This window comes from Pteropus vampyrus, unplaced genomic scaffold (assembly GCF_000151845.1).
Source record: "Pteropus vampyrus isolate Shadow unplaced genomic scaffold, Pvam_2.0 Scaffold6, whole genome shotgun sequence".
Lineage (NCBI taxonomy): Eukaryota > Metazoa > Chordata > Mammalia > Chiroptera > Pteropodidae > Pteropus > Pteropus vampyrus.
In genome coordinates this window covers 4,899,877-4,922,173 of record NW_011888787.1, presented here as the reverse complement: position 1 = coordinate 4,922,173, position 22,297 = coordinate 4,899,877, and the positions used below count along the sequence as shown (strand labels likewise).

Sequence of the window (22,297 nt, the reverse complement as noted above, 5' to 3'; positions counted from 1 at the left end):
GATCAAGACATAGCAGATGGGTCCAATTGCTCTGTATATAGACGTTCAAAAGTTTTTCTTGTTTTCAGCCCAGATTCTTGTTCTCACCTTTTAAAGTAACTAGTGTCATTCACAAAAATCAACTCCAGAGGAATTTTGGCTCTACCATGAAAAACAAAACTATAAAGCTTTTAGGAGACAATATAGAATATATTCATGAACTCGGGATAGAGAAAGGTTTCTTAGTCACTATAATGAGTATCAATTATGAAGGAAAAAATGATAAATCAGTCTACATTGTATATAAGAACTTTTGTTCCTCAAAAACACCATGAAAAGAGCAGAAAGACAAGACGTGGATAATTACAACACATATAACTCGCAAAGGGTTCATAAGCTAACCGTATGAAGGTATCAAAAATCAGTAAGAAAACAAAGGCAACCCACTGGAGAAAATGGGCAAAAAGCCTTGAATGGACAATTCACAAATAAGAACATTTAACAAACATATGAAGAACTGCTTAATATTGTTATAATCATTGAAATGCAAATAAAAACCTAAATCAGCCACCACAACATATCCATTGGGGACAAATCAAATGTCCATCAGCAGAAGCATAGTAAGTAAATTGTTTTTATGTTCAGGCAACAGAATATTATCCTTTCACAAAAATGCACAAACTAAAGATACATGTAACACAATGGATGAATCTTGAAACATATATTTGCATAAAAGAAGCAGGATACAAAAGAATATAGTATGATTATATATATATATATATATATATATATATATATACACACTCCCAAATCAGGCAAAACTAAGAATGTAGATATAGATTATAAAACTATATATAGAGAGATAATTACCATAAAACATAAAAGTCAGGACATGGGTTATCTGTAGGGGGAAGAGATTATAACCAGGAAGGAATGCAAGAAATGTTGCATTTCCTGATTTGGGTGTTTAATGAGTATGTACTTTATAATGACTGGTCATCCTATAATTCTTATTTTATGTATTTTTCTGTATCTCTGTTATATTTAGTAACGAGAAGTTTAATTCTTTTCTGTCTTTTATTTTTGTTGTTCCTATTACTGTAGTTCTGCTATTTAAATGCTATTTTTATCTTACTCATGATTATCTTTATAATTACAACTTTATGTAATATCCTTTCCCTCCTTCTTGTTTTTAAGCAATATGTATTATTTCCTGCCATGACAACATGACCTTGTACCCTCTTCCTTCTGTCTCATCTTGTTTTCCTCCATCTAATTTTAATCAGCAACATTACCTGGCTCAGGGCTTACTTTTATGCCATTAAATATGCTTAACCTTTTTCTACTTGATTTGTAACCTTTAAATTATACCCTTTGACTCTGAACTATCACAGATGAGGCTTTCAAACTTATTCTACTTGCAAATTCTCTCTCCCTTCTTTCATTTTTGGGTACTTCTAGTCTCTCTACATTGACAGAGTATGTAACATTCTGTCCCCCTCATTACCACCTGTATTTTTTTTGTCCCTACCTTTATTTTGGTTTATTTGTTTTAGAGCTGAGTTGATTCTCACTACCAGCCCTTTAATTAAAGTTTGTCCATGTTCCCTCAGCTGGCTGCAGTTAGTACTCTAGTAGTTTCCTCAAGAAGGATTCATATAATTAATATTCTCTAGGCTCCCGGGCTTAAAACTGCAACCTTTATGTGTGAGGGGTAGTTTGGCTGAATAATAACTCATCTGTGGCTCAATTTCCCTCCTTGGGTATATCGTAGGTAGTGCTCTTCTGTTTTCTGGCATTCAATTTTGCTGTTGGAAAGTCTATGCCAATGTGATTCTCTTTCTCTTTTAAATTAAGACTTTATCTATGTGGCTGACCAAATAATTCTTCCTTGAAATTTGGATAGATTTAGTTTTTGCTTGAATATATTTACTAATTGTTGTTCTAGCAGTTCATCTGATGGCCACGGAAATGACTGGACAAAGGCCTTGCCGAAAACAAAGACTGAGGCCAAGGACTTCCACGCTCACCTTTCCTTCAAGAGATACTATCACCCTGATCCAAAATAATCCTGCCCAGTAACTCTGTAGCAACATGGGGTGGGGGGTGGGGGGGTGGCGGAGAGGTATAACTAACGTGCAATAAATGCACATACTTAAAGTGTACTGTTTGGTGAGTTTTGACATACATAGTTTTGACATACACAGGAGCCCTGCGATTGGTTCCAAAGTATGTGAATACACAGGACCTCCCTCGGTAGCTCATTTGATCACTAACTCTTTGAGAAGAAAAAGCGTCAACCTTCCTCCAAAGGAAAACTAAAGAATACATGCAACAGGAAGCCTAGTATGTCAGCTAAAATCCCTCAAATACAAGTCTGAGGTTTTGCCTAAATTTCCCTGTTTTTTTGTGGTTTTTTTTGACACTAGTGTCTTTTCTTATATTTTATCCTAAATACCTTTCTTTTGAAATGTGATTTCTTTATTAAAAGTGTTTGGATAAATAATACGTAATTATTAGTAGTATATATATTATTATGTGATTATTATATAGTCTAAATTTTGGAAAGGTGCTCTAAGAATTTAGAAAGCACAACCTACCACAATGATAAAAGAATCATAGTCCTTTAAAACTGTACATAGATTCATATTTTTATAATGTTGTCTAGGTGCTGAAAGCACCAGTTTGTAAAAGCCATAGCATTTATGGATTACAGTACATTTAAGTTACAGTTTAATGTTCACTCACATATAGGTTTTCCCCAATACACTTATTAATTTGCAAAGATGTTTGGCTGCTCCCTAGAGGATTCTATTCTTCTATAAAACAAATACTTCATAGTAGAGACTTCTGGCAAGCACCAAGTGATCACGGCTAACTTCACCAGTAAGATACAGAAGCATCATGTTTTCCCACGTGATACGATGCACTCAAAAGGGCACATCGACTTGTGATATCTTTCCAATAATGCAGAACCCTCAATCTAATCACGAGAAAACATCAAACAATGGCAGGATGATTGTTCCAACTGTGGGACAGCATATAAAATATCTGACCAGTGTTCTTCAAAAGTGGCAAGGACTACTTTGTCATTACTAAATATTCTGTGTTCATTGCTTTTTCATGGTTGTAAAGTATTTCATAGTTTGGATGTTATATAATTCATTTAACCAGTGCTCCATTAACACACACTTAGGATATTGTTGTTCAAATAAGTATGTAGGGTTCATTCTTGGATCAAAGAGTACATGCATTCCAACGAAAAATGCATAGGTATTATCAAACTGCCTTCTCAGAGGGTATGGCTGTTTATAGTACTTTTTGCTCCAACCTTACCCTCGACATTATGAAAGTTCCTCTTCCCCCAAATCTCCTGCATCACTGAGTATTATCAATTATCTTTATATTGAACAATATGATAGAATAAAAAGTGATTTATTAGAAGGAGAATTCTGGAAAGGCGGCAGAATACAAAGCATCAGGAATCTATCTCCCCCACCTAGACAACAATTATATAGGCAAAATCTGTCAGGAGTAGCTATTTTAGAACTTTAGAGTCTACTGTAAGGCTTGCAACTTCCAGAGGAAGGCTTGCACAGTACATGATGGTTAATTTTGGTCCATTTAAGCTCTTAGCTCAGCAGCGGCTCCCCATACCCTGCATCCCAGGCCCATAGCAGGCAGCTGTGCATGTGTTCCAGGAGCAGCTTGCATGCTGCTTGTGGAAGCCATGGTGGGCAATAAGGACCCTGTCCTCTAAATATGGGAGAATCTGTGTTCTGATGGATGATTGCTGCTTCCGATCATGGAGGCGCAAACACAGAGGTGGACAGCCATTGTTGTACACACTTCCTGTTACAAGACCTTCCAGCTCTAGCTGCAGTGACTTCATGGGAATTTAAAGGACTGATGCTTTTTTTTTTATTTTTCACTTTTCTATTTTTCCCTTTTTGAGACCCAGACATTTAAGGACTAGGACATTCCAAAGCAAACGTATGTAGAAGGGAATTTATAAAATCACCATGCATGCCTAGGGAATGGTGCGGGCTCAGAAAAGATGGAAAAGACATTAAGTTTACACCTCAGGTTTATTCCCAGCATAAAGACAGTCTACGATAATCAAAAAGAAAAATGAAAACAAAAATTAAAAAAAATAGCAAACCCTGAGAAGGAGAATCTGATTTCCATAGTTTCCATATTTTTAGATTCAAAAGTCCAGTTTTCAACCAAAATCACAAAGCATATAAAGAAACAGGAAATTATGACCCATTGAAAAAAAAGAAGTCTGAGAAAGACCAGATGGCAAACCTATTAGACAAAGACTTTAAAATAACTGTCTTAAAGAGATCCAAAGAAATAAGGGAAAAGTGCATGAAGTCAAGAAAACAATGTACAAACGAAATGGAAATATCAACAAACAAGTAGAAAACATAAAATTAAAACAAAAAGAGGAGTTGAAAATTGCGATAAATGAAACGAAAAGTTCACTAGAGGGACTCAATACTAAATTTGACCAGGCAGATTTGATTAGTGAACTTGAAGATAGGACAATAAAAAATATCATTTCTGAAGAATAGAAAGAAGAAAACTGAATAGAGTCTAACGGACCTGTGGGACACCATCAAATGAGTCAATACAAACATTGTGGGAATCCTAGAAGAGAGAGAAAAGGGGGCAGAGATATTGTTTGAGGAAATAATGATCCTAAACCTCCCAAATTTGAAAGACATAAATACAAACATCCAAGAAGCTCAATGAATTCCAAGCATAATGAACTCAAAGAGACCCACACCAAGACACGTTATAATCAAACTGTCCAAAGACAAAGAAAGAATGTTGAAAGCAGCAAGAGAGAATGACTTGTCACATACAAGGAATCCTCACTCAGAAACTCTGGAAGCCAGAAGGCAATGGGCCAATATATTCAAAGTGCTGGAAGCAAAAAACCTGTCAGCCATAGAATCCACCCCCTTAACTGGTAAAACCGTTCTTCAAAGCGAGGGAGAAATTAAAACATTACTCACCCATCCCCCCCTCGCCCCCCAAAAAAGGCTGAGGGAGTTTGTTTTCACTAGACCCGCCCTGTCAGGATGCTGGAATGCTGGAGAGGGTCCTGCAGGTTGAAAGGAATGGACAGGAGACAATAATTTGAAGCCATATGAAGATTCAAAGTTCTCAGTACAAGTAAATGCGTGGGCCATTATAAAAGCCAGTGTGTAACTTTGGTTTGTAACTTCATTTTAAAAGCACATTTTAAAAGCACAATGATTTTTTTAAAAGCTAGTATCAGTGTCATTTTGGTTGTTAACACCCTAAGTTCTTAAGTAGTTAAATTTATTACTATTTTCCTTTATGGTTTATAGGTTTTCAGATATGCTTTTAATAAGGAATTCACCACTCCAAATTTTATTTCGATTCACCCATACTTATAGTGGTTTTATTCTTTACGTTATAACTTTTAATTTATCTAGAATTTATGGTTGTACAGGGAATAAAGAAAAAATTGTGGTTTACATGCTTTTTTTCAAAATGGCCTTACAGTTTTTCCTAACATCTTTTTTTTTTTTTTGAGTAATCTATCTTTCCCCACTGATTTGAAAACAATTGTTTAATACATACTAAATTTTATGTACATTTAGGTCTATTTTTCTACTTTCGATATTTTCCTTTGATTTGATTTAAGTCCATTTCTGCACTAGTGCCAATATGTGTGAATTACTATAGTTTTAGAATAAGATTTATTATCTGGTTATTTGGTATGACTAGCCACCTGTTCTCATCTCAGCTGTTACCTGGCTCTTCTTACATGCTTACTCTTCTAGATAAACCACAAAATCATTTCATGAAATTATAACCAAATAAGCAAGCACAAAACAATTGGTATTTTGGTTTGGAGGCATCTTGAAATTACAGATTGATTTGGTGAGAAATTGGTATATGTATCATTTATTTTAGTCTTCCGAGCCAAACATTTTTTACATTTTATTCAATTCTTTTTTTAAAATATATTTCATTTTAATAAACAGTTCCTGAATGCCTCATATATATTAGGTGCTCTACTAGGTATCAGGGACACAAAAATTAAGACATGGTCTCTAGGAGCGCATATCCTGGCTGGGAAGACTGACATAAAAGTATGTCTACAACTTAAAGAACATAGATAGAGAAGAATGTGACTGCCCCATGGAGGAGAGTGGCAGGGAAGGCTGCAATGAGGCTATGACCCTCACCTGTTCCTTTCAGCAGAGTGGAAAAGGTATTTTCAGGGGAGGAAAAAGCATATGAAAAGGGACAAAGTAATAAAAGGGTATGTCATAGTGGTTTTGGAGAATTATGAATAATTTCACTACGTCTTGAGAATTAGATTAAGATAACGAATTGGTAGATGAGACTTAAACGATAACTTGTCTTAGATTTAGAAATATTAGCAGAATTTAATATGTGCCAGTCACTGTTCTATGTACTTTATGTGTATTATTTCATATATTCCTTACAACAACCCTATTAGATAGGTACAATTATTTGCACCTTTTTCACATGGAAAACAGACACAAAGAATAAATAAACCTGCCCGAAGTCACATAGCTATGTGACAATCAGATTTACTCCTAGAATTTTGACTTAACCACTAGGCTCACTACTGCCTCTGAAAAGTTTTATATGCCAGGGTAAAAAGTTTAGCTTTTAATTACAGGTAACAAAGAGCCAATAACAATTTTAAAGAAAGGAGTGACTTATTAGGTTAATTTCGAGGGGAATATTAGCTTGGTGGCAGCTTTGAGGGTGAAGAGGCAGCAAAAGAATGTTTACACGGAGAACAGGGAAGAGGACGTTCCTATCATTCAGAGACAAGGAGGACCTGACTTCATGACAAGTGGCAGTGAATACAGAGGAGCTCAGGATTAGTGTGAAATTACCAAAGTAAAGGAATAGGGTAAAGGGCACAGGCTGTGAGGATTACAGAGGTGTCAGGGCAACAAGTTGAGTGCGAGAATCTTGCAGAACATCCAGGTGGAGTTGTCTAAGGACCGCTCACAGCTAAAGATAACAGATTAGTGAGTCATCGGGTTTACTGGTGGTAATTGTAGCACAGGGAATGGATGGCTCAGGGAAACTGGCCCAACGGAGCCTTAGGGAACATCAGCTTTTAAGCAATGTGTAGAAGTAGAGAAGTAGCCTACAAAAACACAGATAAAGACTGGTAAAACAGGTAGGAAGATGATTAACATAAAATAGAAAGCAATAAATACCATAAAGAAGTACAAAGGAATGTGGGAGTTCAGAGGCAGATTACAACATCTTGCTGAGCCTCTGCTAAGTCATCTGTAAAACGAGGTTGGACTAAGTTGTCCCTGAAGTCTCCTTTGTCTCTAGACCTCAGGGTCCCACTGACAGGGGAAGACAGAGGCCCAACTCCTGCTCTGGAAGAGTTGTCAAACTACGGGGGGCCCTGGCCCACACAGGCACAGATGCACACACGCACACAACTGAGAAGACTGTTTATAACTAAGGGGTGGATTTTGTGGCACAGCCTATGGGCTGCAAATCCAGGGAAGGAAGACAGTACTGGAACACGTATGCAGACACTTAATGGAGGAAGAGAGTGGCAATGGGCTGGATTTAGATAGAGAAGAGGAAAAGCATGGGCAGAAATAAAGGTGCGAATCCCCTCACCTGACTGAACTTGGAGGCCTCAGCTGAGAATTCATGGGAAGCAGGGTTTTAGATTGGTAGGGTAAGGCCTGGTACTGGTGGTTTTCATAAACCAGAAAATGGAATTTAGAAATGACGAGGAGGCTATAGAGAGCTACTGTAGATTCCTGGGCAGGTCTGTGATCTATTTAAAGTATACGATGTAGGCAAGTTGATATCAGCTATTTTTACTGCACAAAAAGTTACTGCTCTGGTGCTTTTTCCCATTGCCAATTTCACACTGTAATGGATGCTGTGGTGTGCTGCCCAGATCACCGCCCCTCTTCCCTGCCATGTCTGAAGCACTTCGACTTCTGGGCGAGCAAAAGCTGGCAATGACCTTGTCCAAAGTCATGCTACCTCACCAGGAGCAGCCCACATTCAATAACTGGTTGATGGGTTTACAAAGGCCCAGCCAACCTACCCAGTTCTGAAAAAGTCAACAGTGTCATCCCAGCTCCAGAGTTGCCGGCAGGGACTGACTGAGGCCTTGGCTGCAATAGCATCAGTCCAGCCTCTCCTGCCGCCCAGTCCTCTTCCTTCACTCCCCGCATGTGTTGACCCCAAGAACACTCCCCAGTAAACTTCCTGTTGCTAATTTCCATCTCGGAATGTTTTCCTGGGAAACCAAACTGCAACGCACATGATAATTATATTTTCACTTGACTTTTCATCTATGCTATTTAACAGTTTAACTGTAGAAGATTTTTGTGAGCACGGGTTTTGCTTTGAGCAGTTTTTCTCGACAATTTTGACATTTGTAGTTTAGAACATCAAGATTACCTTTTATAAAACCTGCAATATCTAAGATCACATACCCCTTTTGGCAATATACATCAGGTCAGTTTGTGAAGAGAGTATAGTATAAGCATAACTAATGAATGCCAATCAAAAGGAAATAATAAATTGGTGGTAACCACGCCCTGGCAGGCTATGTCCTTGGCTGCCGAAACATACTGCTGGGTGCCTTGTGTAATAACACACCCGGAGGTCATAGGTGCTCTGCAGAGGTGATTGATCAATCCCTCGCTGGAAATTTCACAGAGTGCTGCTTCAGGTCACAAAGAAATTGTGACACCACTTGACTTTTTTTTTTTTTTTTTTGCAGTTGTCCAAAATATCTTACTTTTATATATTTTGCACTTAGCACCGCTTTTTAAAAAATCATCAACCATTACACTACCAGATGGCTCTCAACTAAGATATTACCCTCTTTCAGTTTAAAAGCATCATGAACAAAGTTCAGAAATTTAAAGCTTAGAATAAAAACAGTCAACCAAACATCACCATGGTAAAAGTGGCGATAAAGTGGTTAGTACGGCAGGGTTGCCTCAGTGTCCACAGCAAGCATCAAAGTACCCATGCGAAATACCTTGCTAAGGCGATGACTGGGCCGGCAGCTTTCGAGGGAAAGTGGGGAGGCTGGCCATCTGTATTGCTGATGGCCCACGTCACTTTTGTGTCCTTACGATGTTTCGTTTTCCAAAATGTCCTTTCTTTAGCGAGATTAGTAAATGTAGTTTAGAATAACCTTCATGCTTACTGAAATTATCAAGTTTTTAACCCTCAAGTAGATGGGCTTACGTTGCTCTCTTTATAATACATACAAATTCTGTAAAGGGAAACGCATTGAAAATGCTGGATCTGCAACTGACATATTGCCAGAAAATAAGTTATATCCTGTGCTATAATTATGTATTCAGCAATTATGAACACTAGGAGAAAACAGCAAAGTTGTAATTATACCAATTACAATTGATTAGTTGGCTTTAACATAAAAGGATGTGCTCATTTCATTAGATTCTCTTACTCCACAAGAAGACTCTAATAGCTTACGATATCTGGTTTCTCTTTAAAATCCCTTTTTATAATTAAAATCAGTGAATTGGGAAGAATACTGAGAATTTGTATTATTACCCATGATGAAATTTTATCTAGTTGTGCTACAGTTTTCATTGTGTTATGCTATTATGTTTTCTAATTTTCTAATCTGTTTTTCCTGTGTTATCAGAATACTATCTGCATTTTTTACTAGAACAAAATAATACAAAAGAACTGCAATAGCTGGAGTACATCAATATCCACTACTGTTTACATTTTGTTAGAAATCGAGATGAAAAGAATTGAGATCCTATTGAGAAATTGAGGTGGCAGGGTAACTGCTATTTAAATACAGAATTCTGTTTCTTTGCAGATCTCCAAAGTGTGAATTTCACAGTTTAGCGGCACAAGTTGATAATCTCATACTCTTTTGGCGAGTGGGTGCTCTTTATATTTTTAACAATTAAAGTGAAGTCTATGTGAGATTAAATTTAAACTCAAAAAAACAGAAGGATCCTTCAATGTGTGAAACACCATAGTAAATTAAATATCTCCATTTTCTCTAGTCATGGAATGAACAGACAGTTGTTACGAATTGCTGCATGAGTAATTTAACTTTTTAGTGACCTTGTGCCCTCTCTGGTCAAATTAGAATACTGCAAGGAATAAGCAGTTCCTCTCTTAAAAGTAGGAGAGCATACCAGAATGTGGATCGAAGGGAGACTTTCAAACTTAGCGTGAAAAGTACAAAATATAAAATAAAGACAAAGGACCTTTAAGTGTGGCTAAGTAGATGTTCTCAGGGTCAATTTTCATGAGTGGCTAAGATTTAATTATAATTATAATCAAAACCCTGGCATACATGGTCATTAACAGAATTCAATTTAAGAAAGCTATTTTCTAAGCTAAATACACATTTTTCCTTTGAAATAATTTGATCGTATTATATGGAGGAAGAAGGGAACACTAAGGTAGAATGAAGCTGAGCTTTTTACTGTCCTGAATTCTGTAACTGTAAGCGCCATACCTAAATTACTTGACCAAAATTTTAAGACCTAGAAAAAGAAAAATTGATATTAGGGTTATTAACATCCCTCCTTCTCCTATTGTATTTAAAGCACTTCTTTTTACCCATTGAAATCTAATAGGACATTTGGTATACCTTCCATTTCGTTTCTAGGTTCTGCAGAGTGAGATTACATATTCATATAACAAAATTTGGTTATAATGAAATGCTGATACCCATTTTAAAGGCATTTCTATCTGTAGCAAATTGTATATAAATTAATATTGCTAGTGTCCTTTCTGTCTTCTTCAATTTTTTTGACATTCTCTTGTAATTAATTTTTTTATGATGGTGCAAAATCAGCTTTGAGAAAACAAAAGTTTAACTTAAGGAAACACAAAACATTGCAGTTGGTATTAATGATTTTTACTGTGCAGTAAAATCTCATTTTAATGAATATGAATTGCTATGTTGTATCCAGATCTCATTAAAATGGAAATTTACTGCTACCGTGCATAGACAGACTATTTAATCATTTAAGTAAAATACATGCTAAGCGTATTGTTCACATTATTATCAGCACAGTATCTTTTTTCTTTGTGTACACAACACCTTTTTTTCTAATGTTAGCTTGACAGTAATTTATGGTGTGATGTTAGATAAGGCATCGCTATCTAGGTGTGAGATTCCTGGTTGGTAAAATGTGGAAAGTAAGGGCATGACTTGCAACTCACATTACCACTTCAGTTCCTGTCTCACTGGACATGACCTAGTCACATGGTTTATGCACATGATTAGATGAGAACCTGGGAAATTTGTTCTTAGCTGAGCTGCCATGTGCCCAGCTTAAAACTTCTATTACCATAGAAGGGGATAACATATACTAGAGGGACAAGTAGTGGTCCATGCTATAAGTCAATGAGATAGTAAGCTCTGAGTTTATCCCTTTCCCTCTCAAAAGAAATATAAGAATTCAACCAAATGAGTTAGTATTAATAGGGGTAACCTCACATATGTATCATATATTTTTAAGGGTAGCTATTAAAATGTTCAGATCTTGACCTACTGTTAGTAATGAATTACTTATCCCTCATCTCTCAAAAAAATCACTATAGCAAAGTTAGGAGCTGTTGACTTTTGTGGCTATTTCTCAGCCCATCTATATAATAGACCAGCAAAAATATCCCAGTTCTTTACTACTAAAATTATACCATAATAAACATAATGGGTCTATTATACTTTTTTTCTATAAAGGAAAACATCATGGGGTATAGGTTGGTGAGTTGTTTATCATACCAGGCCAGCTAAGTCCAAGGGGTTCTCTCTGAACTAGAGAAGATCTGATGTATAAGAGATATTTTTATCTGCATAACTTCTTTCTCTCCTTCTGCTGATAGAAGCATCTTCTCCATCTTACTTTGGGGAATTATCACTCTGATCCAGTCAACTGCCCACTATAGGACCAAGATGATAGATACGTGACAGAGACCTGGCTAATTACGGTACCCCAAACCCTTGCCATACCTCCGAGTACAAGGATTGAACATGGAGCCCAGACCAGGTCCATCAGAATCCTTCTCTTGAATTCCACATTCTGATATACTTGCTTCCCTCTGAGACAGCTAAAGTGGGATGACGTAAGCCTCGAGCTGCTCTGGCTGCTATAGTACACAGGAAGCCTGTCTGTAGGAGGAGAGAACAGGCCAGAAAAGCAGAGACAGAAAAAGAGAGATAAAAAACAATTAGTATGACACAGAATTCTTGGATTTTGTCGACCCTGCAGCCAGCTCCACCTCTGTCCTTACCAGTTAAATGAACTAGTAAATTGCCTTTTACTGTTTAAGATAGTTTGGTTAGCTTTCTGTCACTTGCAAACAGAGTTCCACTACGCAGAAATACACTCTAAGGATGAAGGAAGCAATGAGGCTCTAATGTAATAAATGCTAGTCCTTAGGGTAGAAAGCAAGATAAAACATAATATATAAACTTTCATTCATAAATAGGTTTATAAAGTGTCTCATTAGTCCATCCTATTCATTTTTGATTCCGTGATATCTAATACATTAGCATTAAAATTAAATGAAATGCGGGGTTTCTACCTGTGGCCATGTACTCCTCTGGAATTAAACATAAATAGTACTTTCTAGTACACAGAGTCGCTATCTTTGGCTTATAAATAATTTTCATTTTCTTTTTTTTGTCTGCATTTTCTGAATTGCCTATATAATAAACACCATTTTTACTATGTTAATCCAATAGTCATTATTATTATTAACTATTGTATTAGCTCCCTATTGATGTTGTAGCAAATTAGTGACTTTAAGCTAAACAAATTTATTATTTGACAGTTCTGGAGGGCAGAAGTCTAAAATGAATCTACAAGATGTTTCTTCGGGAGAACAGTCTAGGGGACATTTGTTTCTGTACCTTTTCCAGTTTCAAGAGGTTGTCTATATTCCCTGGCTCACAGACACCTCCCTTCTTCTTCAAAGCCAGTTTAGCATCCTGCTTCCCTCCTATGAAGACCCTTGTGATTACACTGGGCTGCCCAGATAATCCAGGATAACCTCCCCATCTCAGAAACCTTAATCACATCTGCAAAGTTCCTTGTGCCAAGGAAAGTAACACAGGTTCCTGGCATCAGGACCTGGATAGATATCTTTGGGGGCTATCATTCAGCCTACCACGACTATCTACATATGAATGAATCTTGAAAGGTAATTAATATAAATATATTAATATAAAAACTGAGAAGACTGAGAAGACATCTTAGTCCATCTGTGCTACTCTAACAAAAACACCATAGACCAGGTGGATTAAACAACAAACATTGATTTCTCACGTCCTGGATGCTTCAAAGTCCCAGATCAAGGTGTCAGCAGATTTGGTGTCTAGTAAGAGCCTACTGCCAGGTTCATAGCCAGCATCTTCTCATTCTGTCCTCACCTGGCAGAAGTGGGGAAGAAACTGAGGTCTTTTTCATAAGGGCACTAATCTCATTCATGAGGCCCCGCCTCCAAATACCATCACTTTGGGGATTAGGCCTCAACGTATGAATTTCGGGTGTGCACAGATATTCAGTCTATAGCAGAAGGCAATATTTCCATGGTCGGATGAAGGTCCTTGGGGAAAAATAAGCGGAACAATCTCTGGTTCCAGCTTTCCTGATCAGGCTCTGGGTTTTCTGGCAATGCTAGAAAGCAGGCTGAGTACTACGGGGTTGGCAAGAATAAGTCCGGGGGATGAACAACTATGAAATGCTTCCACCAAGACACAGAGCAAGCCCAGCGTAGGACAGAAATGTGGGCCAGGCTCGCAGGGGCATGCTGTTCCTCGGGGTAAAAGCTGGTACAATGGTAGCGAGCATCTTTGTGATGACAGCTTTCAAAAGGTTTAATTCTGGAGTTGTGCCGTCTCAGTATGAATTGGTTGTCTTCCGCTGAGTGTACAGACAGTGTACGATCCTGGAGTCCCGTTCTCCTTGAAAGAGTCCCTTCCCCCTGTGTCAGAGCAGAAGAACACATTCTTCAGTAGCTCCTTTAGAAAATACTCAGGAAGAAAATGTTTTTGAGATCACACGCTGAAAATGTCTTTATTCTATCCTCACACTTAACTGATGATTTGATTATGTACAGAGTCTGAGGTTGGGCATTTTTCGTAAGAATTCTGAAGGCGCGGCTCCATATCCTTCTTTCCAGCTTCCGGAGTTGATGTTAAATCCGAAGATATTTCAATTCTTGATTTTTAACATAACAGACCCTCTTCTCCCAGGTCTTGCAGAATCTTTTTTGTCCGTCTGTTCTGAAATTTCACAAACACTTCGGAGTTGGTCTGTTTTCACCCACTGAGCTGGGATCTTGGAATTTGGGAACTCATAACCTTCAGCTCTGGAAAATTCTGAATTTTTGTTGGTAAGTCCCTCTCTTCTGTTTTCTCTGTGCTCTTTTTTTTGGATCTCAAATTATTTGACCTTCTGGACTAGTCTATTTCTTTGTTTTCCATTTTTTCTTGTTGGCTCCAGTCTGAGCAAGTCAACTTTAATTCCTAACTACTCTATTGAATTTTAATTTCTGCTACCATGATTTTGAATTTAAGAGCTATTTTATTCTCTGAATGTTCCTTAGTAAAATGGCTTCTTGTTTATGTTATGGCTGCAATATCTTCTTACTTCTCTGAGGATGTGTTTTTTAAAAAACAAAAGGTTTTCTTCCTGCACTATCTGTTGTTCACTCCACAGGTTTCCTGTATTTTGTTTCTGTCTTTCATGATAAAGATGTCTCTCATCTATCTGGTAATCCTCAATTGTCTGTTCTATTTAAGAGTGGGTAGGGGTTGTTGAACCTTACTACCGAGTGATGGGCTGGGTCATTTGTTGGGAAACCCTCAACTTCAACACCGTTAGGCCAGTCATATTCTCCAAAAGACGCCTCCAATTCCTGCGGAGAGAGGGAAGAGGGCAAGGACAGAGGGATGGATCACAGCCTTGGTATGCGTTCATTCACGTGATCCGTTTTCAATGCGGAACCATAGCCCTCAGCCTTGTCATATGAATTTCCTAGTGCTGCCATAATAAACCATCTGTAAGGTGGGTGGTTTAAAACACCCAAAGAACGTCATTGCCTCACAGTTCTGGAAGCTAGAGTCTACGGTGTCAGCAAGGCCATGCTCTTCCATAAGGCTCTAAGGAAGGATCCATTCCACACCTGCCTCCCTGCTTCTGGTGGTCGCCAGCAATCCTTGGTGTTTCTTAGCTTGTAGACTCATTCTAATCTCTGTCTTCATGTGGTGTTCCTCCCTTGGTGTGTCTTCACATTGCCTTCCCTATGTGTGTGTGTGTGTGTGTGTGTGTGTACGTACATGCACGCCTCTTCCCTTCTTGTAAGGACACCAGAGTGGATTTAGGGCCCACCCCCTAAATGATGGTGCCTCCTTGGCTCTGTCCACTTAACAATGACTTTAGGATTTGAATTGATGGAAAGGGAGTGGGGTATTAAAACATGTCCAAGTTAAAAAAAAAAAAAAGTCCACAAATTCTTCAACACTATTTCCATCTGAGGTAGAATCTAGATCTTCTCTTTATATGGACTGGCCTCACCGACTTGCTCTGTAACAAATAAAATAGGGCAGGAGGAACACCATGTGACTTCTGAGGCCAAGTCCTAGAAGGTGACAGAGCCTCTGCTGGACTCTGACATATGCCTTTGGGGTCCTGAGCTGTCATGTAAGAAGTCTGGCGATGCTGAAGCCACCAGGTCAGAGAGACCACACAGACGTAGAAAGCGAGGTGCCCAAAGCTTCATGAATGTTCCAGCTTCCAGTCACTTGAGTCTTCCCAGCCTAGGTGTCAGATATGAGTGAAGAATCAAGAGGACACTAGTCCCAGACACCATCTGACCACAATGTGAGAGCAGCCCAGAGTACTCCGTACCTGAACTATGAGAGACAATAAATGCATGTCACTGTTTATACCACTAGGTTCGGAGTGACAGTAATAACACACTGGAACGGAACGCAGAACGGAAGGGAGGAGGGGGAGGAGAAAACATGTATTTTATAAAAATTAAGAATTTTTAAAAATTACAAGTGGTAATGTGATTAAAATATTTAAGACAAATTACAAACATGCCAGCAAACCTGATGGTAATCGAAAGCTTTCTTTCATATGCGTTAGGAAGCTGTCTCTCTTGAGGTTGATAGGTAAAGGTGACTACTTTACTCTTATTTCTGCCCAGTATTTTCCCTTGTAGGATGGCAACAGAGGGACCTCAAACCAAATTGTGTATTGTGAGATAAATGTTGTAAAAATCAATTGTTTTACTGCATACGTTAACACTCTTCAGAAAAAAAACCTGGGCATTTTACCTTGAGAGCCTTAAGAATGGTTTATGTTGAAAGTGACAGGAAATCCAACTCAAACTACTTGCAAAACAGGCAGTTTATCAGCTTGCACAGTGAAGGCCTGGCAGGACGGCTGGTTAACCTGCTGCAGTTCATCCAACGTCATGCACATTTTGTTTTCTCATAGTTTTGTTGGGGCCATCCTGCCATCCTCCAACTCCATGTAGTTATTTGCGGACATGAGGAAACTCAATCAGTGGGATGAAATTTTATGAGTATGATCAGTTTAAAGAAACAGAACCCATCATCAGTCTTATTTAGCTATTTGTCATTCACTGGAGCTGCTGGCTTCTATGGTAGTAATACACCCTGAGCCCAGCACACCAACTCACCTAGGCCAAGGAAATACACAAGCTCCACAAGCTGGTCACTACACTGGACTGGGATTTACCGGCAAAATAGTACAAGAAAGTGAGGGCTCTGAGGGAACATCACAGAAACAGGAGTTTGGCAAGGGGCAGGGATTACCTGAAATCTGGTCTCTCAGGCAGGGAAGAGCAAAAGATACAATTTCTTGGGGCCGAGTAGGTGCAGCTAACTGGATCAGGCCAAGTGGAACAAATCCTCCCATAAGGCAATACAGTTAAAAAAAAAGATTGCAACGTTTCATGCTCAACTTTTTTTAATGTTAAAATTAAAATGTAATTCTCCGCCCCACCCCTGTCACCATTATAAATATGTAGCAGTGATTTGTAAAGGTCTTTTTACCTGGAGACTATTTGTTCTTTGGTATGTTGCAAATATTTTTTCTGAATTGGGCAGGAAATTTTTTACACATTTTAACTCCCTACAAGTTGAGGGGTAAGGACACAACTCCAGTGCTAGACTATCAATCTGAAACCTGGATGAACTTGGGCAAGTTAAAACAGCACCTGTTACGTGTCTGTGTATGGGAACGACAGTAGCTACTTTCTACGGTTTTTCTGAGGATCAAATGATTTTTTTTATTCATGTAAGTTTAGTTCATCTATCTAAAGTGTGCAGAATAGCGCTCAGCACATACTAAGCTTTATGTAACTGTTACCTATGATGAGAATGATGACATGTCACGTACATGGAGCCACTGTATTTAACTCGTTTGATAATCAAGAATTTGTATAGAACTATGTTCTTATTTGAAACATATAAACCAAAAGTTTCCAACTTCCTGTACAAGTTGAAAACTTTCAACAAAGATCTCTTGGATACAAAAAAGGTCCAAGTGTGGCTCAAAATTTATTCTGTGATATAATGTTATTCTAAAGTCATAGTTATTTTGAAAGTCTTTTTTAACAGCAAAAAAATAACACCAAGTTGAAATTTTTTATTTTGCTAATTGCAAACAGAATAGTTCACTTTCTATGGTTTCTGCACACTTAATCACTGATAACTTCTGTAAGATGCTATGTCCTTCACAGTTCAGATGCCTGATCTTCTGTGAGGGCCCAACTTGCCTTCCTTTCTACCCACAGAATTAATTCCTTTTCAGAAGTCTTGTCGGATGTTTTCTTTGTTGGCCTCTCCATGTTGCTGCTTAATTTGAAAGATTTCATTTTCTAATTGCACAATAGTCCTTTCAATCTCATAATTCTTACTGACCAGGGATACCCAACTAGAACAAAAAAATAAAGGAAAAATTACTCATTATAAAATTTCTTAGAAGATTTTATCAAATATACATTTTGAGCCAGGGTCATAACACTGACGTTCACTTTTAACTTTCCACTTTAAAAAGCTGAGGCACGATGGGGGAAAGTGAGTAAAGGGTGCACAGGGTCTCTCTGCATTATTTCTTACAACTGCATATGAATCTATAATTATCTACAAATAAAAAGTTTAATTAAAACGGGAAATTAGAGAGAGCTGAAGAGAGAGGAGAGTGAAGGAAGACAGTATTTAACTGGGTTAACCAAAAAGAAGAGAACACAGGGCAGAGGCAACAGTTAAAGAAAAATGGAGAAATTTCTAGAATTGATAAGAAAAAGTTCCAGAGATCCAAGAAGCTTTCCCCTGACCCCAGAAGAAAATCTCTAGGACAAATAAAAATACACATGTAAATTTGATGATCTTAGCTTGAAAAAAATATGAGAAGATGTGTAACAGATAACATTGGGTACATGCAGGCGGAGCGGAAAGTGAACAAGACAAATGAGGTGAGTGATGGAGAAAAGATAAAGAGCAGAGCAAAAAGGAAGAGAGAAATTATACAAAAATTCGTGATTACATTTAAAGATCTGGATAAACTTATTCATGTGTATGAAGAACATTTAAAAAATAAAACATATAAACAAAGGATAAGAAAACTGAGATGCAAACAAATTAGCAAAAGGTATAGACTATCCATACTTTCTGCAAGAATTTAAAACATAGGTAATTTTTTCCCTTTAAAAATAGGTAAAATTCTATTCAGAGCAGAAATACTGAACTGAAAACAGGCACTCTAAGACCAGACTCAGTTAGCAGAGGTTCAGATTTTGGCAACTTTCATTGCCTTCCACACATACTTCAGAAAGAGGCAAAGCAGTGAAGAGCACGATTCAGAAAACAGGATTTCTGTGACACTTGTGGCATCCCGTTTGAATGCTGTCTGAATCACATTGCTGAATCTTGATCTTAAATTTGCTACGTAATTTAAATGATGAAATTACAGGTACTCACTTTGACTCCATTTCTCTTAATTTTGATCCTGCTGTGAGTTGCATGTTCTTTCGCTGCCAGTTTAAATCTTGAATATGTTTCCTGTAAAAAATTATTTATACAACCCACTTGCATTTTAACATAAGACTAAAATCAAAAGAAAAATCCATAATCGAGATAATATATTTTTAATCCCTTGAGAACAGTTATACACTAATTCCAAGGATTAAATTTCTTCTAATTATTTTTCATTTTTAAATTTCATAAAACATGCTCACTGTGAAAATTACACACGCGCAGAGATTAAAAATTTAAACTCCTTTCTCATATGTTCATCTCCTTCTCCCCGATAACTGCTGCTCAGTTTTTGGTGGGTGTCCTCCCAGACTCTTTCCTACATGTGTTTGTGCATGTAGAGTTTTTTTTTTTTTCTTTCACATAAATCAAAATATATGTGTTATTCTGCAACTTTTCCCCCTTCTAAAAGTGCCCTTTCAATGTTTGCAGACATGCAAATTGCAAAAGATCTGGTAGATATTTTCAGGCCTCACGTCTATTTCTCCTCCACTCAGAGGGCAAACCCAACACCAGAGGCTGGACAAAGAGTGGATCAGCCACTGCTTACTCTCCTATGACCAGAGTCCACTGGTTCCCTTTTCTTCTCACTCTATTTGTTAAAGGTTTGCCTAAACTTTATTCTGAAGTAAGAGGAAAACACACTTTACCTTAACTTCTGGAGCTCTTTCTGTGCATGTTCAATCATATGAACTAGATTTCTAAGGAAGAAAAACAGAAAAATTAGATTAATGTACATTAAAATCTAATAGCACCAACTAAAAGTGAACTATCTAGTTGACGCAAGGTCAATTTTTTCTGCTCAAAAATAATCTTTATTGAGTTCTCTGCACCAAATACCATATTAGACACTAAAAATATTAGCTCATTTAATTCTCACAAGAATTCTTTGAGGTAGGTACGATTATCCTCATTTCATAGATGAGAAAATGAGACTTAGATTAAGTAACTTGGTCAAGGTAAAATAGTGTCAGAGCTGAATTCTATTTCAGGTCTTCTAAATTCTAGAGCCCAAGCAGTTTACTGATACCCTAATTCTGTGAACTTTTCATAGAGAATATAGAAATACCTGATGTAAATATGCCCATTTAAACCCTTTCGTTTCTATATTTCTGCATCCACATTTACCTTGTCATTCTCCTCTGCTGCCTAGAGAGAAGAAAACTGCCCAGGAACAGGCAGCTTTCCTTTGAATTACCTCCTCCACTTTACCTGTCGTCTCCCCGCTTCACCCATCTCCCTCTTCAGTGTACAAGTCTCAACTTATTTCTAGTAAAACTTGCTGCATTGTATAGTGAGTCAGAAGATGGGTTCTAGTCCCAGCTCTGCCCTGAACAGCCGACTGTCCTTGGATGAGTCACTTGACATCACTGGAACTAAGCCTGCTTATTTATAAAATCAGGGTACAGAATTCTCTCTTTATTAACCAAATACTATTTTCTAGGAGTCCTGCGCCAAGATCTACTTAGAACTGGAAGCTTTCCGCCCAGCGTGTCTGATGCTCTCAAATGCTTTCCTGAGGAGAAAAACTTAACTTTGATAACATACAGTACACCTCCTCTGGAGACGCATCCATTGGATCTGAAGGAGACAAAATATGCTTGGGGAATGGCTAACGCAGAAGTGTTATGTAATTGATGGAAAATAAATGATGTGCACAGTAATCAGTATAGTTACTCAGAGAGGGAGAGAGTAGCAGAGGCAGAATTTCAATCAGGAAAAACAAGGGCAGATTAGAGTTGGGCCTTACACACACTGAATTTGGGTGGAATAGTTAAAGTATTCCAGGAAGCGGCAAGGCAAGAGTAAGGGCCCGGGGCGGGTTTATGATATTCATCAGCGAGGACTAGTTTGGCTGGAGTCAAAGACTACAACTGAGGTACAGCCTTTTGCCTTGAATACCATGCTAAATAGTATGAACCTTACTCTGCGGGTAATGAGAAATTATTATTTTTTTCCCCTCTTTAATTCCTCCTCCCCACTTCCACCCCTGACCTACGGATGTTGCTGTCTCCCCTTAAGAACTGGATCTCTGAAGGCAGGGCATCTCCTCCCACAAACTCACAGCAGGCACCTGGGGTATGGTCCATGGCTCCACCTGGGGCGGGAACCCAGGACCTTCTGCATGTAAAGCAGACATGCCAACCACTACTCTACAGAGCCACCCCATGAGGAATTATTAAAGGCCAGTTTCTAGGCAAGTTGACAGCAAAGTTCTCCTCAATTTAATGTTTTTGTTTTTTGTTTGTTTTTTGTTTTTGTTCCTGCATGCATGTTTTCCACCATTCCTGGAATGTTCTCACTCTCCTCTAAATGTCCAAATTTCACCCCTTCTTAATGACCCTAATTCTTAATGTCCCTTCTCTGGATCTCTGTAGTTTATAGATCATAGAACACAACTGCAACACTTCTCCCCATACTGCCCCAAATGTACCACTGGTTATTTGGTATAGACTATCTTATCTCAACTAGTTAAAGCTCCTTGAGGAAAAAAGATCACATTTTTCCATTTGACACACAAATTTTCTTGGATTGATCTGTCTTTTAACCCCAGTTTTCATTTATCTCCCTTGCGACATATTCACCAAAGAAAAAGGTTTGTTCTGTAGCTTCCCAAATTCTGGAATTTTGCTCAATGGAGCCTTACTTGGCCATATTAAACATAATTCTGAAAATCCAAGAAAAAGTATTTATCATTTTGTGATTCTTCATTTTTCAGGAAACATACTCTAACAAACAGTTTTTTGCACACTCATGAGGTTCAGTGGCCTTTTCTCAAACTGTGAGTAGACATTCAGGGGACCTGGAGAGCTCGAGGGAGCTACGAAGGTCATCTAACTGCCTAATACTACAAATAAGGAAACTGAACCCCAGAGAGATTACTAAACCTGAAGCTAGTTATATGCAACAGAACCGGGACCTCAGTGGCTTGTTCTGACACTTTTGTTTCTGGTGCTCTCTACACGGTTGACTCTTATTATTTGCAGATTTTGTATTTATGAATTTTGCTACTCACTCAAATTTATTTCTAACCCCAAAGTCAAATACTTGTAGTGTTTTTCAATCATTCGCAGACATGCTCAGAGCAGTGAAAAATCTGAGTTGTCAGATATGCACGTTCCCAGTTGGAGTGGAAGAGGAAGACGCTCTGCCTTGTTTGAGGTCGTCTACGGAGCAGACCAAAGGATGAAGTTTAATTTCCAACTCTGG

General features: G+C 38.0%; 1 protein-coding gene across 1 annotated transcript in view; it reads right to left on the bottom strand.

Annotated features, from left to right (window-relative positions):
- Nucleotides 1-17,592: 17,592 nt before the first annotated feature.
- Nucleotides 17,593-22,297, bottom strand: part of BCAS2 (BCAS2, pre-mRNA processing factor) — a 10,985-nt gene continuing 6,280 nt past the window's right edge. The window contains exons 5-7 of the mRNA XM_011366750.2: nt 19,738-19,788; nt 19,034-19,114; nt 17,593-17,987 (exon numbers count right to left, since the gene is read on the bottom strand). Of these exons, the coding sequence (XP_011365052.1) occupies nt 17,861-17,987; nt 19,034-19,114; nt 19,738-19,788 (259 nt within the window). The 3' untranslated portion in view covers nt 17,593-17,860. The remainder of the gene's footprint in view (nt 17,988-19,033; nt 19,115-19,737; nt 19,789-22,297) is intronic.